This window comes from Ursus americanus, chromosome 3 (assembly GCF_024610735.1).
Source record: "Ursus americanus isolate L20-20 chromosome 3, mUrsAme1.1.p, whole genome shotgun sequence".
NCBI classification, from domain to species: domain Eukaryota; kingdom Metazoa; phylum Chordata; class Mammalia; order Carnivora; family Ursidae; genus Ursus; species Ursus americanus.
The window spans coordinates 43,155,146-43,173,598 of NC_142129.1; the positions used below are offsets into that span (position 1 = coordinate 43,155,146).

The window sequence follows — 18,453 nt, forward strand, 5'->3', positions numbered from 1 at the left end:
ACTGTAATAAAAGTTATGTGAATGTAGTGTTTCTCTTTCTCACTCTCTGAAAACATCTTACTGCACTGTACTCACTCTTCCTCTTCTTGTGAGGACGCGGGATGGGAGAAAGCCTAGTGATGAGATGAAGGGAGGTGACGGACGTTAAGGATTGTGATGTAGCATTAGGTTACTACTGACCTGAAGACACATCACAAAAAGGATCATTTGCTTCAGGATTGCAGCTGACCCCGAGGAACTGAAACCGCGGGGTGGGGGGGAGGGTACTACGTACACATTCTATCAATGGAGAGATCTCCTTAGATTCTACTCTGTTCCATCCACACAAGACAGCATTGCTTCATAACGGCCCCACTTCACAGCAAGTTTAAACGCCTTTTATGCCTACACGGGTGAAGTCTGTCAACATTCAGTATTGTGACAGGTATTACATTTTGCTGGATTTTAGAATCTGAGTTGGAAACTAGGTTTGACCACACATCTAGGAGTTCAAATATCAACTTTAGTTGTTTCACCCTTCACGTTTTAAAATAACCTCTCAGTTTCAACCAGTGGTATTTCCTTCAAGGTTTCTATCATGTTTGGCCATTCTGCTAAAGTACAGATCCAGGGAAAGGGAGAGAATTATCATGTACTGAGCATTGCCATGTGCCAGACTTCCTCTTCTGAATTATGCCAAGAGCTGGGAGAAATGTTAATCCTTCCAAAAATGTCTTGAGCTTTTTGTATAAGAAGTAAGAATAGGGAAGCAGTTTTCAGCTGCTTCTCTGTATTTGGGATTTTATAATCTACTTAAGGAGATTTTTGGAGATATTCATGTTGTCATCAAAGTTAAGATACGATCTTCTTTCTATTGGGGCATACTTAGTAAATCAACCATGTTAGGTACTCTCAACCCTCAGAGGGTGTGCTTACTTCGGATTTATTTCTGCAAGTGCCGGATGCTTGTTGCTGCTCCACACCCTGTAGTTGTGAGTACTCTTCCAGGCTGTAACGAAGGTTGTCCCATAGTCCGATAAGATCTTTTCATTATCTGTCAAGTAAATATTTGAAAGTTGAGCTGGACTGTAGCCAGTCAGGGATGTGAAGATTCATAACCAAAACGGGTAAAGGAACGGCTTTATCCTCCCCGCCCCCATGCTTTTTGGGGGAAGATAGCCTACCAGATATCAGGAAACTTGGGTCTAGTTCCAGAAATCCTGTTAAGAAGCTATGTGGCCTTTGGCAAGTCACTTAATCACTCAGAACTTCATTTTCCTAACCAGAAAATAAGAGGGTTGAGCCAGATATATTCTAAGGTTCCTTACAATTCCAAAATATTTCCATGTTCTCCTTACCAAGATTAGGAGGCATAGTATTATTTATTAAACAAACACTGTAGACTGTGCAGTGAGTAAATGTATTGACGTATATACAATACAGAGTAGGCAATTAGAGCACCATTCTATCTTTTCACAAACGTTACAGTTCTATGAAAAAAATCAAAATGAATACATGAATTGGTTCTTTTAGTCGCTGTTTTTTCTTCTTTGGCCTTCATCTCACTATTTGGTGAAACTCACTGTTTACTCTCCGGGCATTTCACTATCAAAATACTTAAATAACAAAGGAATTTTCATATTTAATGTTGAAAACTTTGGCTTTTTCATTATCATGGGGAAGATCTAATGCAGAGCATTTCTTCTGCTTGGAAGAACAGAAAAGTTCTGGAGAACAGATTCAAATGGCTTTTGCTTCATATACTAATTCTAAGTTGCTTGAAGGTGAAACAGGACTTTTGTTGCTGGGAAAGGAAGAAGACACACATGGCCCAAATGCAACATAAGGAACTTCTTTTAAGAATGTATTCCTCGAACAGCTCCCAGGCTGAATCTCCTTCGGAACAGCAGCATGGGCCTGAGTCAGATTATCTGAGTTTGAATCACAGCTCAGCCTCGACCAGAGGGATGAGCAAGCTTTTTAACCTTTCTGTGACTCAGTGCCTCTCCTGTAAAATGAAGAGGACATGGTCTCTACCTCCAGAATTGTTGTGAAGATGAAATGAGTTAGTAGAAATAAAGTGCTCAAAACAAAACAGGTCCCTGCATGTATGTTCAAAAACAAAAAAACAAAAAAGCCTAGTTACTATTACTATTCGGCATTTACACCTACCTAGGCAAATACGTTTAAAAAGTAAATTACTCATGAAACTAACATGACTGGTGGAGACTGGGGTTTTCTTCCTAGATTATTGAAAGATCCTCACCTGTTACATCTGTACAAGAGGTTATATTAACAAATAAGGACTTGCTCAGAGCTTTCCTTTACAAATGAAGCACATACCCACAGCCTCGGTTTGAAACGCCACACACACTTCACGAAGAACTAACCTGGAAGGTGGCAGTACTGACAGGAGAAAGCGAATGCACTTACTGCTACCGTGGAACTACGTACTTATAAATGGCTAAGATGGTAAATTTTAGGTTATGTGTATTTCACCTCATTTTTAATAACTTCCCCCAAACAGTGGTAGAGATAATTGAAAAAAAGGAAAAACAAAAGCTCAACACTTTTAACAACAACATCAACCTACTAAGTATTTGCTACATGTCCACAGTGGTGGGCAACCACGTGCAAAAACTTACTGTAGAGCTTCATTTTCTCTTTTTATAGATTTCCTTCCCTATGCGGAATGAAATGACTTTAATACACAAGTGAGTCTATCTTTACCTGCTCTATTTTAACCACTTAATAGGAATAGTATTTCTTAGAATGGAAAATGTGAAGGTTTAATCACTCAGAATGTGATTTCCAGTGATTTCTATCTTTCCTATTTCTTTTCTCCCTTTACGTATCTGAAAAACATGTAACAAGTGTTTATACATAGCTCCCATATACTGACACATCCTTCCTTCCACATGGTCCTTGGGAACACTAAGCAGCCATGTGAAAGTGACCTGAATTTACTGTCTCGATAGTTTTTCTTTGTAACAGAAACATAAACATAAGTTTCAGAAAACATTTGGAATGGGATCCATTTTTATAAAAGGATCACCACAAATACCACCAAACTAAAATCCAAAACATAGACATAGAAAAAGGTCTGGAAGGATATAAAGTACTCAAAATGCTAAGAGCAGTTACCTCAGTATGAGAGAGTTAACAGATAATTTTATAATGAAAATGTCCTTCTCATGCAATTTAAAACCTCATAGAGATTACAAAAGGGAAAAGCGGCTGTGTGCCCCTTACCTAACTGCAGTGTGGCAGCCAGCAACGCGTGGATGTAGACTGCAAACTGGGCTCGGATCCATTCATCACCTCCCTCCCAGCCTGTGCCATCCAGGAAGACATCATCCCGGTTCTCCGTCACATGCCTCACTAGGTAATCTGCGAACCTGAGGTCTGCAGTGGTTGGGTTAAGCAGCTTCCTGAGTTCTGGATCATGGATCTGGATCAGAGCTTCTTCTACCTAGAGGGTACCCAGGTACAAGTCAGAGTCTGGGCATTCACGCAGACATCCATGCCACACTTTAAAGAGTAACTACTGGGAAGTTGAAGCTGGAAATAAAAAATATGAATAACAGCATTCTCAAAAAGTGAGGCTAAGAAAGAGACAGGTTTTTACACTGAAGTTTTTTTTATTTAAAAAACCCTCATTTTGTTTTTAGAAAATATATGTGTAAATATTTAATTTTGAATTATAAAAGTAACTCTTGTTGATTGTAAATATCTTGGAAAACAGAAAGGTATAGGAAAAATCACCTTTGTCACACGCCAGAAATGAATACAATTAGTAAGTATAATTCCTAAAAATTCTTGATACACAAATACTTTGGAATATTTTTATTATGTAATATTTGATATACAAAGAGAGATATGTAACCTACAGGTTAGTTTTGAAGTAATATACACATACCTATGAACCCACCAACCAACTTTAGAACTAGAATATAAACAGTAATGTTGAGGCAACTCTGTGGTCCCTCCATCTGTATCCTCTGCCTTGGAAGGTATGGATCTATTTTAATACCTCAAAATTGGGATCCCAGATTTTCATTTATTATACTATAAACACTTCCCCATAAGGGATGTTTTGGTACTATCAATTAGAAACTATAAAAACCTAGGGTGGGTGAAATTTCCCTTTTGTTTTTTTTTGTTTAATTTCTTCAACTGTAAAACTAAACACGATTTAAGTTTCTCACATGTTGATGTCAAATATTTATCTGTAGCTCCAAATATGTATCTGAGCATATTAAGTAGGCTAGAAGTATTAAAATATTTAAACGATAAACACATTTTAATTATGAGATCATAGTAGGACCAGACTGTCTGGCTTGCAACCTGGCTCACCCACCTGCTAGCTGTTTGATCTCTCTGCGCCTTAGCTTCCGCACGTTAAGACAGGAACAGGAACAGCAACGATGCCTACCTCACAGGCTGTCAGAATTAGATCAACTAATATACCTAAGGTGCACAGAATGCCCGGCACAGGAATTTGTACCTTTATTAGTGTTATTCCTACACTGTCAGAATTCCAGTTAAGAAAGAAAAAACAGGGAGCAGCAGCGTCAAGGACACGCGCTCATACATCAGCCCACCTCCACAATGGCATCACTGAGGTGCTTCTGCTGGCGGAAAAGGATGTTAGTAGCCCCAGCAACGAATCCACGGACGGTGACATCCGAGAGAAGGTGATGCTGCTGCAACGCCATATAAGGCAAACACAGATATCCCTACGAATCACAAGAGTGAGAGACAACATCAGAAAAGTAACGGCAGAGCCACCCCTCTCTCCAAGCCTAGAGAGCTAAGTAGGAAAGGAAACGTCCGAACCTTGCCCACTGCCGAGCCATCTCTGACACAGTCGATCTCTGACTCACTACAGTACTATTCCAGGGGAACCGCAGGTCTTGACGGCACTGAGTCCAGTTAACTGCTCCCCTTTTCCATGAGTGGCGATCAAACATGAAAATTGTCTTACTTGATCATTTTGTTCTCAGTTCAGCTTAAAAGCTTTCACAGTAACTAAGGAACTGGACTTTTTCATTTGGGAAATGACATTTTAAGCCCATGAAATAGTATGCTATTTAGTAGAAAGCTGTTAGTTCTTCCAGAAAAATGTGAAAACACATAACTACCAACATACTGTTAAAAGAACAGCAGAGCACTGCATGGCATTTGTTTTACTGCCCTATTGTTAAAAATCATACAAAAATATTTCAAGACATTTGCTATTAAATGTTTAAGGCCAAAAAAAAAAAAAAAAAAAAAAGAGAGAGAGAGAGAGACACCAGCAATAGCTGTATATTTAATTAACTTCTATTTGAACTGTATTTGAAAATACTGCCCTGAAAATTAGAGTTGAATTGCCAAACCACACCAGCAATTAAGTGTACAAAAAGCAGCACATTTCCTGAGAATAAAGGTGTTAACACTTCAATGATGCAATGAAGGAGGATATGGCACTTCTGCTGGAAGATTCTAAATCAAGACAGATTTCCAATAAGTGGCACAACTTGTATATGCAGCCAGGAGGGCACACTTGTTGAACCCCTCAGCTTGTTTTCAATCTCAAGTCCTGTGACAATTTTATTTTTTCACTTATCACCACTTAAAAAAACCCCACTGAACCAGACAGAGTTCTCTGGATGATGTGTTATTTATAGCACAAGACAAATCTCTGTGAGTGCAGGAGACATCTCTTGCTACTTCACGTTCTTCACTGCACCCTAGAACACGCACTGTACCTGACAGGTGGTTGTTAAATACTTAATATGGGAGAGAGGACTTACGAAAGTTGGAGTACAGGTCCAGTAGCCTGGTTTTCTTCTTTTTCTTGACAGTATCTTTCTCTGTTCAATAAAACGCTAACCAACAGAGGCAGCAAAAATAAAGCCGTGTTTGTGCCTTAGAGATACTTAGTACAGTGCTTCTCAACCCAAGCCCCTCTTGGGACTAAAGGCTGAAAGGACTCCCACTCCTCACTCAGGATCACTCAGCTGGTTTAAGGCTCAGGGTTCATGCCTTACTTTGAGATCTATATTTTTCGCAACAATAGACTGCCTCTGCCCCCCAAGTACCTATTTCTAAACATAAACATAATACTATCGAATGTTCTTTATATAAACAGCATGAAAACTTTCAAGTATGCTTTTAAAAATCAACAAACTTTTTAAAAATATAAAAAATTACATTCCCTAAAAAACTATACATATGCTCTTTGACCAGCATTCTACTTCTGATAATTTACCCAGGTACACCTTCTCATGTCTGGATTTGTAAAGAGTTATTTATTGCGGCATTGTTTATCATAGCAAAAGACTGGAATCCTAACTATTCATGAGCCGGGAACTGAATAAATCGCTCATCTGCACAATGGAACATGTGGCAGTGATAAAGAGGGATGAAATTCATTTCCAAGGAATATTTGCTAAGCTCAGTTAGTAAAGCATCTGCCTTCAGGTCAGGTCATAATCCCAGCATCCTGGGATCGAGCCCCGAGTTGGGCTCCTTGCTCATTAGGGAGCCTGGTTCTTCCTCTGCCTGCTGCTCCCCCTGCTTGTGCTCTTGCTCTCTGGCAAATAAATAAAATCTTAAAAAAAAAAAAAAAAAGTGGGGAATAGTTTACTACCATTTGTGTATAAAAGGAGGGGGAAAATATCTACACATTTGTGTATGTATAAAATACCCCCAGAGAAAAACAGAAGACACTGATAATGCTGGTTACCACTGAAAGAGAGGGTGCCTGAGTAGCAGGGGATGGAATGAGAGGGAGCCCTTTGTTTTGTTTTGAAGATTTTTGTCAGAGAGAGAGAGAGAGAGAGAGAGAGAGGGAGAGAGAGAGACGCTTAACTGACTGAGCCACCCAGGCGTCCATCCCTAGAGGGAGATTTTTTATAGATACTTTAGAATCTTTTGAATATTGAGCCATGTGAAAGTATTATATATTTATAAAATTAAGAGAGTTCAAAATGGCCTTAAAATTGTGTCACTTTTTAAAAAAATTGTAGTATATATACATATTTTAAAGATTTTTATGTATTCATTTGAGAGAGAGAGAGCATGAGCAGGGGGGAGGGGGAGAAGGAGAAGCAGACTCCATGCTGACCAGGGAGCCCAATGTGGGGCTTGATCCCAGGACACCTGTGCTGAAGGCAGACACCTTAACTGACTCAGCCACCCAGGTGCCTTTTAATGATGATCTATTTTTCCTAAATCTTTTAAAGTTCCCTATTGTATGGTAGCAACAAAAGCCCAGGTCCTTTCACATAAAACAGCCTCCATACCCAAGCCCACTTCTGACTTTTCACTTTCCTAGGGTACTTAAATTTCCATATTTGGAGCTGTAGTATATAATGGTAAAAAAAACCCCAAAAAACCAAAAAAAAAACCGCCTGAAACAGTATTTGCACACCCATGTTCAAAGCAGCAGCACTCACAATAGCCAAAGAGTGGAAGCAACCCAAATGTCCATTGACAGATGAATGGATAAACAAAGTGTGATAATACACACACACACCAGAATATTATCTGGCCTTGAAAAGGATGGAAATGGTGACATATGTTACAGCACGGATGAACCTTGAGAACGTTAAGTTGAACAGGCCAGTCACAAAAAGATTAATATTGTATGATTCCACTTAAAAAAAAGTGTTCAGAGTAGTTAAATTCATAGAAACAGAAAGGATTGTTGCCAGGGGTCGGGGGAATGGGGAGTTATTGTTTAATGGGTAGAGAGTTTCAGTTCAAGATGAGAAACTTCTGGAGATCTATAGCACACTGATGTGAACATTAACACTACTAAACTGTGCCCTTAAAAATGGTAAACAGGGCGGGGTGCCTGGGTGGCTCAGTCGGTTAAAGGGCTGACTCCATTTCGGTTCAGGTCATGATCACAGGGTCATGAGATGGAGCTTTGCATCTGGTTATGCACTGGGCATGGAGCCTGCTTAAGATTCTCTCTCCCTCTACCCCTTTCCCCCTTTAAAAAAATGGTAAACATGGTAAATTTGATACACACACACCTTTTTTTTTTTTAAACCGCAACTAAAAAACAAAAAACCCACACCTCGGATTGGTAAATCTAGCAAAACTGTCATGATCTGATCTGCTAAAGAGCTGCAAAAGCACAGTGTTGCTTTTCTCTTGTGACCTGGAAAGGGCTACAGTGCGATCAGGACCGGATGCCACTTTCTCACCTCTCCTCTGGTCAGGGATGATAAACATGTTCATGGAATGGAAGCCTCCCTGTTACAGGGATGTCCCTTCTCTCCACAAGTTATCTAGAGTTTAAAGGTAATCCCTATCAAAATCTCAACCTGTGTGAGAACTTAAATTGATCCTAAAATTGATGTGGAAACGAAAAGGGCTAAGACATGCTTAAAGATCAAGAACAAAAGGCAAAGCCTTTTTTCTGCCTCATAGGATGTGCATACGGGGAGGGGGGGGACTGCCCCAAGGATGGACAAATATACCAACGAAACAACAAGAGAGAGTCCAGAAAGACTCCCTCCTCAAACATACACAGAGATTAAATTCAGTTAATAAAAACCAAACTGTGAAAGCCAAAACTATATAGCTTTAAAAGATAACCTAGGACCTCGACGTGGGGAGGGGGGGGACTGCTTAAATAAGACCTCCAAGGCACTAACCATAGAGTAAAAAATGATAGAAAAGGTATTTAGAGTATATGAAGTCCCACAAATCAGTGACAAGGAGGACAATCCAGAAGTTTTGAACAAATACCACACAAAAGGGATCAAAATGGTTAACAAGACTATGGAAAGATGTTCAAGCTCAACAATAATTATTGAAAAAAATACAAACCAAGAGCCACAAGATACTATTAGAATGGCTTTTAAATATTAAAAAATATGACAATATCAAGGGTTGGTGAGAATGCAGAGCAGCTGGGAACTCATACCCTGTTATAGGAATGGTGGAAACTGTCAGAACCACTTCAGTAAACAACTGAGAATTCTAGTTGAGTTGAAGGCACCCATTCCACATGATCCAGTATTCCTGCTTTTAGGTACTGACTGCTATAGAAACTCTGGCATGTGTCTAGCAAGACTCCTGAAAAACAATTTCATAGCAGCATTATCTGTACAGCCAGAAATTGGCAACAATGCAGACGTCCATCCACATAATTGATAAACTGCACAACAGCTGAAAATGGAAAATTACATAAGAATAATAATACACAGTATCATGCAAAAACATGAATGAAACTAAAAACAATGCCAAGAGAAAAAAATTATGATTCCATTTAAATAAGATTCATGAACATGCACCTGTAACTTTTTGGTTAGCCAATCAAGGTATCTATCTGTAGATAACCTAAATTTGAAAATGAAGCAAACCAAATATAAACTCAGAAGCAATATTTAAATGAGATTAATACATGTGGCAGATAAAGAAGTCTGGTTTCTAACTACATATATTTTTAACTTTTTCATAGATTTGTTTTACTGAAAAAGTTACAAACTGAAATTAGGGCTTTTATATTAAGTAATCTTCTGATAGAGGAAATTATATATTTAAAACACTGAAGGTACCAGATATATGTAATTAAAAAGAACAAAAACAAAACAAAACAAAAAAAAACAAGGGGCGCCTGGGTGGCTCAGTTATTGTGTCTGCTTTCAGCTCTGGTCATGATCCCAGGGTCCTGGGATTGAGCCCTGCATTGGGCTCTCTGCTCAGCAGGAAGCCTATTTCTCCCTCTCCCACTCCCCCTGCTTGTGTTCCCTCTCTCGCTATGTCTCTGTCAAATAAATAAAATCTTAAAAAAACAAAAGCAAAAACAACCAACCAAACCAAAGAAAAAAAACACCAAAAAACCCCACAAAAAACTGAGGCACCTTGGTGGCTCAGTAGGTTGAGCTTCTGACTCTCGGTTTTGGCTCAAGTCATGATCTCAGGGTCAAGGGTTTGAGTCCTACATGGGGCTCCACACTCAGTGCGGAGTCTGCCTGAGATTCCCTCCCCACTTCTGCTCCTCACCCACCCCCTCCACTTGTACTCTTGTTCTCTTAAGATAAATAAGTAAAATCTTTAAAAACAAAAACCAAAACTAAGAAGCTAATCTTTTTTTTAAAAAAGTAAAAAACTCAAAAATAATTTTTTTAGTGATTGCCTAAAATCATCTTCCCTATCCCTCACATACTAAAAATAAAAATCCTTTTTATTCAGTCAGAGTTACTACAATTGAGGTGACTTTTCATCAGAGTTCCATTAATGGTAAGATCCGACTAATTTTTACCAAATAATAAATACTGCCTCTTAACTGGAAGAGAGGAGGCAGAAGCGGACTCATGAGACTAAAACAAGTGGGAACCTTAACTCCCAGGGCTCTAGGCCTTCTGGCCGGTCCTACTGTAACTGCTTTGCTCCAGAGTGTAGCCAGTTCCAGGACTCTTTCAGTAGTAAGCCAGGGAAGATTTAAAATCAGGGAAAGACATAAGGAAAGCTCTCAGGATTCTTTCACATCTGAAAATAGCTACCCCAACTCCTCTTTAGCTTTTTTTCCATTTCCCTCATTCTCCACCATTTCTCTGGTTTTAAAGTGGTATAGTCCAGCAGATCACACATATCACATAGGAGAGTTTTCTAATTTTCCTCCTCCTCTTTTGGTTCCCTTAGTTCCTTCCCTTCCCCTTATGGGCACTAGACCCAAAAGATGCCTCCAATCCCATCTCCTCTCCCCTCTGCACCCCAGTTTCTTCCCTACACTTCCTAAATCAGCTCTCAGGATAGGTTCAAGCATATTTTTGCATCTCGTATCTACAGTACTGACTCAGTAAGGCTCACTTCTAAAACTGACATGAAAGGCATCATCCTCCAGTAATTTCAAGTACTAGAGAGAAGACTGGAAAGCTGGACAGCTGGGGCATCTCTTCTAGACATAAACGTTTTATTATGTATAAATTTGTTTCTGTATATTCATACACTGAATCAGGGGACCAATCAGCTTATTATTCTCTTCAAGGCTCAATATTCTATATTCCCAGGATATTCTCCAAGCACGCCGTAGCTTCTCTCTGGCTTTTTAAAAAACTACTTTTAAGCTGTTTGGCTAACCTAATTTCTTCTGTATTAAGTCCTTTATGATCTTTAAGAGGAAAAAAAAAAGCCTAAAGACAATTCACTTTTAAGAATATTTCATTACGTCAATTATATTTCAATTAAAAAAAGAATATTTCATACTCCAAAGTTGCTGACATAAAAAGAACCAGCACTTGTATTTACAATTGTGACTGAATAACAAATTAGATTTTAATCAGCACATAATAAAACATAAAACCAAAAAGAAAAATATTTGATTTACCATAATGATGGTGTTAAGTCCATCATACATTCAGTAGTGGTATAATGCACACAAACAGAATATTCTGCCAAACATGGTTTATTGGCAGCCCACAAAATGTTTACATTGCTTTAATTCAGCAATCTCTCAGACAAAAAAAAAAATCCCTCCCCAGTTAATCACCCTCTTAATATCGCCACATGATAAAAACTGCAGGGTGGATGGTAAAGCAGCCAAGAAAGGGCTTCAACAAGTATAGGTAGTCCTAACATCCACATGTGAGTTCAGAAAACCCATAACTAGTCGCTACTAACCAGCAGTTTGAGAGTCCTGAGTTTCCTCCCTAGGTTTCTAAATCCCAGTTTTAAGAAACTGTGCATTAGTTCGATCATAAAACAAATTAGATAATTTCAGAATCCCCCAGCAGGCCACAAAATGAACAAAGCATTCTCTGTTAACTATTCAACAATACTGACTTGGGGCAAATACTTACTAGTAAAGCTGGATAAACCCAGGAAGAATTTATCATAGAGGAAGAAATACATGTTCAAGTCAACACTACCCATATCTTTCTTTTCCACATAAAGTCTTACTTCATGCATAAAGGACAGTATTTAGAGAAAACCGTAAAACTTCGCTCTAGTTACCAGGAAGATGTATCTGTCTTTCATGGTAGACTGCAAGATCATGGATATAAAAATTTAGAATTTAGTATGGTACCTGGCATATGTGACACTAAGGTCACAGATAACTGGAGCACTATACGTTTCAGTATGTATTTTACAGTTTTCCAGGAAAATTTTCAGACCTGAAAGTATGTTCAACATTGCAAGTTAAATTCTAAAAGGGTTGTCAGGGGGCACCTGGGTGGCTCAGTCAGTTGAATGTCCAATTCTTGGTTTCAGCTCAGGCCACGACTTCATGGGTCATGAGACTGAGCCCCAAGTCGGGCTCCATGCTCAGTCCCCACTGCATGAAGATTATCTCCTTCTGCCCCTCCCCTACACTCTCTCTCAGAAAAATAAATAAATCTTTAAAAAAAATAAAAGGGTGGTCAGATTCTTTAAGGGCCTTAATAAGGAACACCAGGGGCACCTGGGTGGCTCAGTTGGTTAAACATCCTATTCTTGATTTTGGCTCAGGTCACGATCTCAGGGTTGTGAGATCAAGCCCCACGATGAGCTCCTGGCTCAGTGTGAAGTCTGCTCGAGATTCTCCCTCCCTCCCCCCTCTGCCCTCCCCCCATTCGTGTGTGCACTCTCAAATAAATAAATATTAAAAAAAAAAAACAAAAAACACTAAACTTTACCTTTGTGAAGATGGCCAGGGGCATGCCATATTGGTCCTCTTCCAAACCGGAAATTAGGCCTGGTATCAGAACCATCTGGCCCGTATTAGCTTGAGGTTGTACAGTAATTGGAGGGCTGTCTGAGGGCATAGATTCCTTTGGAAATGAGTCTGTCTGTTCTGACCCCACCTGTTCCCTTTCTTTCAACGTGGGGTCCTCTAAGACGCTAGGATCCAAGGTCTCCCAGTCACTTTCTGAGGACTCTGGAGATGGGCGAGAAGGAGGTTTCAAATATTGACTGGTATCACTGGGTTCCTGTCCTTTGGTGCTGTCATCTTCTACTTGGAGCAACGGTTCTTCAGTCTTGATGCCAGCATCTCCTCCATGGCTTCCTGTCATGATTTTCTTAACAGTTCCTGAGTTGGCATTTGAAATGTCGGGAGCAGACATAGAAACGAAATCATCTGCAGGGGGATTACTTTCGTGAAGCCCAGCATCTTCAGACATACTCTTTCGGGGTCTGTACTGAGAACAGTCACTGAGACCATGTTCAATCATGCCTACAACATATAATATTGGAGAACAGCTTGGTTTACAATAAGGTGGGAAAAGAGTTGCATATTCCATTCTAAATAGTGGAACTCTCCTATTAAAATTTTAGTAAGTTATGCTTGCACACATTTTAATTAAAAAAAAAAAAGAAAAATCTCATACAAAAGAGAGAAACCCAATGACAAAAGAAAATCATGTTAAAATAGAAATGTTATCCCTAGCAAGTTTATCCTTAAAAAATTTTATCATTGAAAGTTCCAGTACAGGGGCGCCTGGGTGGCTCAGTCGTTGAGCGTCTGCCTTCAGCTCAGGGCATGATCCCGGCGTTCTGGGATGGAGCCCCACATCAGGCTCCACTGCTGAGAGCCTGCTTCTTCCTCTCCCACTCCCCCTGCCTGTGTTCCCTCTCTTGCTGGCTGTCTCTATCTCTGTCAAATAAATAAATAAAAGAAATCTTAAAAAAAAAAAAAAAAAAAAAAAAGAAAGAAAGTTCCAGTACAAGTCAAACGAAAGAAAGAGTTGCTACTGTTACCCTCTTACCTGGAAAAAGGGATAATACAGTCATCAGGGCACCCACCAATTTATTCACTGGAGAAATATAAAAGAGAACCTGAAATGGATTAAATCAAAATTAAATTAGAAAATCCATGAGTCTACAACATTAAAAAAGGGGTGGGGGAGGTATAGAGAAGGAAAAATTCTTCTTTACATAAGAATAACAGCTAACATAGCATTAATGAAAGAATCAAAAAAAAAAAAAAATCACCAAGCACCCACCATGATTCAGTTAAAAATTACCAATGGAAGCTAAAGTACTGTGAAAGGCTGCTGGGCAACAGGATATTCACATAGCTTCAAATTTATCATCCCACAGATTAGCTATTAGTTGCAAAGGGAAACACAAGTACCTCATTTTGGAAGAAAACTGGGGTCTACCACTTTAATCAAATGATCAAGTTTCACATCACCAATATTACTACAAAAAGTTATGGGCCTCTTGGTGTGATAACTGAGGACACACCTTAGAGTACTCTTGCCACAAAAGTTTAATCTGAAACTAGCCAAAAGAAAATAATCAGACTAATCTAAGCTTATAACTTGTTTGTGTTAAAAGCCAATGCTATGAAAAACAAAAAGAAAACCAAAAAAAAAAAAAAGAGTAAGGTGGTAGAGCTGTTTGAGATTAAAGAGAACTACAAGGCAATACATGATCCTTGGTCCCCACAGTGAAAGAAACAACCAATTTATAGGACATTATTATAATACCTGAGGAAATTTGAAAATGGGCTGCATTTCTTGAATGTGAAAATGGTATTTTGGTTATATGGGAATATACTGTTAGTCTTAAGAAATACATCCTGGGCACCTGGGTGGCTCAGTCGGTTAAGCATCTGCCTTTGGCTCAGGTCTTGATCCTGGGGTCCTGGGATGGAACCCCATGTCAGACTCCCTGCTCAGCGGGAAGCCTGCTTCTCCTCACTTGTTCTGGTCTCTCTTCTCTCTCTCAAATAAATAAATAAAATCTTAAAAAAAAAAGGAAAAAAGAAATATAGCCTAAAGTTTTTTATTTTTTTTAAGATTTTATTTATTTATTAGACAGAGAGAGACACAGCCAGCAAGAGAGGGAACACAAGCAGGGGGAGTGGGAGAAGAAGCAGCAGGCTACCAGCAGAGCAGGGAGCCTGATGAGGGGCTTGATCCCAGGACTCTGGGATCACGCCTTGGACCAAAGGCAGACACTTAATGACTGAGCCACCCAGGCGCCCCTACCCTAAAGTTTTTAGGGGTAAAGTACCATGACTTTAAAATTATTAGGATTCCAGGGGGGCGGGGGATGAACATATATAAAGCAGTATAATGCAAAAGTGGCAAAATGTTAATCTTCGATACAGATCAAGTGTGTAGAAGTTCATCATAGTATTCTATCAACTTTTCTGTAGGTTTGACATGTTTCAGAATAAAACGAGAAAAGAATCAGAACAGGATTAGATGTTTAAAAGCAACACCTGGTAATTATTAAATTAGTTGGGTAAAACAAGCAAAGATTTGCTTAGGTGAGTTTTTCTTTTCTTTTTTAAACAATTAAATCATTGAGGGATACTGAACTGCTACTTGACAGAGCATAGAACCCACAATTGTCTATGCTTTCCTTAAAGATGATCTTACTTAAGGAGTGCTTTCTAAGTACAGAGAAACCAAGCACTGCATTAAAGAATATCCTTATTTCATCAAATCAATATAAAAATAGTGTACCTGCAATTTGCCACATTAAATAAAGCTATATCATCATAAATGCCACTACATGTAGCTAGGCTAAGTACTATTTTGGAAGACTTTTGTTTTAGATACTTATATCCATGTGTGCCCTGGATTGCAATGTAAAATACTTTTTATTATGATTTGCAATAGCAAAATTTGAAACCTACAAGTCAACAAGAAAAAAATAAACCAAACCCAAAACCTGATTAAAATGGGCAAAGGACTTGAACAGACATTTTTTTAAGGAAGACATACAAATGACCAACAAGCACATAAAAAGGTGCTCAACATTACTAGTAGGGAAATGCAAATCAAAACCAGTAGATACCACCTTACACCAATTAGAACGGCTACTATCAAAAAAACTAAAATATAACAAGTGTTAGTAAGGATGTAGAGACACTGGCATCCTTATGCACTGTTGACAGGAAGGTAAAATGGTGCAGCCACTATGGAAAACAGTATGGTGGTTATGCAAAAAAATTAAAATTAGAATTACCATCTGGTCCAGCAATACCACTTCTGTGTATACACCCAAAAGAACTGGAGGCAGGGTCTTGAAGAAAATGTATGCATACCAACATTCATAGCAGCATTACTCATGAGAGCCAAAAGGTGGAAGCAACCCAAGTGTCCATCAAAGGACAAAGGGATAAATAAAATGTGGTATGTACATACAATGGATATTACTCAGCCCTTTTTTAAAAGGAAGGAAATTCTGACACATACCATACGTGGATCAGCCTTCAGAACACTATGCTTAGTGAAACAAGCCAGTCACAAAAAGATATTGCATGATTTCACTTGTATAAGGAACTCAGAGTAGCCAAATACATAGAAACAGTAAGTAGAAGGGCTGCTGTCAGTGGGGAGGGGAAAACAGGGAGTTACTATTTAATGGGTACAGTTTTAGTTTTGCACAATGAAGAGTTTGTGAATGGATGGTGATGACAGCACTAACAATGTGAATGTACTTAATGCCTTTCAACTATACACTAAAAACTGGTTAAGATGGCAAATTGTGTTTCACATATTTTACAATTAAAAACCTTTTTAAAAAGTTAAAACATTGCATATATAGTATGTTAGATTCATTCATTTTAAAAATTACCTTTTTTCTCTTTGAAGAAGAAATAGATATTCGTTACAGAAAACTAGAAAAATATTTCCTTCTTAAAAATATAACCTAGGGTCACTTGGGTGGCTCAATCAGTTAAGTGTCTGACTCTTGATTTCAGCTCAGGTCATGCTCTCAGGGTCTTGAGATCACACCCTGTGTCAGGCTCTGCACTCAGTGTGGAGTCTGATTGAGATCCTTTCTCTCCCCTTCTCCTTCTTCCCTTCCCCCTGCTCATGCTCTAAATAAATAAGTAAATAAATTAAATCTTTAATAAATAAAAATACAACCTATATTCTCACCAAATTGTTGATGTCTTTCCTTCCAGTCTCTTTTTAATGAATATATATTTATTTATAAAATTGGGATCATGGGCTTGATATGTACCTGGACAAGCTTTCACTTAACATTCAATGAAACATCTTTACAATTAAAAAAAAATCTCAATCTCTGAAATTATATACAACATACAAGATGAGCCAGTACTTATTCACTGATAACTCATTATTCTGTGACAGAATGATTTAGATGGAGTTTTCTGTCCAACTCACATTAATTCTGGAAAATAAATCTCTAAGAGAAGAACTACTGGGCCAAAGGAATAAACATTTTTAAGGTAACAAACCACACTGGACATTGCAAATGGCTGACTTTCCAACATCCATTCCACCCCTACTACACTTAGCATAGTAATATGGTATATAAAACTGGCCCCAGATCCAAGGGCAGCTCCTGGTTAGTCTACACCAGAGGTCAGCAAACTTTTTCTATAAAGGGTCAAATACTAGTAATTCTTCCTTTGCAGCCGATATATATGGTCTCTGTCACAACTACTCAATTCTGCGACTATAATGCAAAAGCAGCCATAAGCAGTAAGTAGATGAATGGGTTCCAATAAAACTTTATAAAAATAGATGGTGGGCCAGATTTGGCCCGGAGACCTAGTTTATACACCCTTGATCTAAAATCATGGCAATCCAATCTCTTTGTACTACAGAATGGTCTGGAACCCAAATTTAAACTAATATATGTACTTCTTTGGCAACAATTATTTGTTCACTCCAAGCACATGGCCTCATGGGTCTAAACAAACTGCAAAGGAAGATTATTAAAAGGTTTGGGAATAGGTATTATCTCTACCACCAATACCAATTATTCTTTTTTTTAAAGATTTTATTGGTTGAAGATCTTATTCACTTATTTCAGAGAGAGAGAGAATGTGCCAGCAAGCAGGGGGAGGCACGGGGGGGGGGGGCTAGATACCACGACCCTGAGATTATGATTTGAGACGAAATCAAGAGTCGGCCACCTAACCAAAGTGAAGAGTCGGCTGTTTAACTGACTGAGACACACAGGCACCCCAATTTATTTATTTATTTTAGAGAGAGAGAGAGCATGTGCCAGTGGGGGCAGGGGCAGTGGGAGAGGCTTTCAAGCAGACTCTCCACTGAGCACGGAGCCTGACTCAGGGCTGGATCTCACAACCCTGAGATCATGACCTGAGCCAAAACCAAGAGTCTAACACTCAACTGACTGAGCCACCCAGACACCCCTCTACCACCAGTTATAACTGAGAGAGCATACAGACCAATTACTGTTGGCAGTTAACCTACACTACAAGGGAAACCAGGCGCAGGATAAAACTAGCGCAGCGGATTGTGGAGCAAAGAGGTGGAAAAAAAATCTCAATACTTAATTATACAGAACCATTCAATCAATGAGCCATGAAGTCTGCAGTAACCTGATAAATTTCATTATTATTTAAGTCCATTTAAATTTGTTACTGTCAAATTGCCCATAGAAAAGACTACACAAATTTATATTCTATGGTAGAATATGTGTTTCGGTCTACAATAGTATGCTAGGCAAAAAAGTCTTAATTTATACTTAACCATTAGTTTTAATTTTATATAGTATTTAAGAAATGTCAACACATGTTAAATA

At 38.7% G+C, this 18,453-nt stretch overlaps 1 protein-coding gene across 5 annotated transcripts in view; it reads right to left on the reverse strand.

Moving 5' to 3' along the window:
- Positions 1 to 18,453, reverse strand: part of AVL9 (AVL9 cell migration associated) — a 70,815-nt gene that overhangs the window by 19,406 nt on the left and 32,956 nt on the right. For 4 of the 5 annotated variants that reach the window (XR_006778666.2, XR_006778664.2, XM_045792899.2 and 1 more), the window contains exons 9-13: positions 13,674 to 13,743; positions 12,603 to 13,141; positions 4,584 to 4,718; positions 3,232 to 3,451; positions 916 to 1,033 (exon numbers count right to left, since the gene is read on the reverse strand). Coding sequence is in view for 3 of the 5 variants with exons in the window: in XM_045792899.2 (XP_045648855.1) it covers positions 916 to 1,033; positions 3,232 to 3,451; positions 4,584 to 4,718; positions 12,603 to 13,141; positions 13,674 to 13,743 (1,082 nt within the window). In the remaining 2 variants the exon portion in view is untranslated. The remainder of the gene's footprint in view (positions 1 to 915; positions 1,034 to 3,231; positions 3,452 to 4,583; positions 4,719 to 12,602; positions 13,142 to 13,673; positions 13,744 to 18,453) is intronic. The other variant, XM_045792900.2, reaches the window with a different exon arrangement.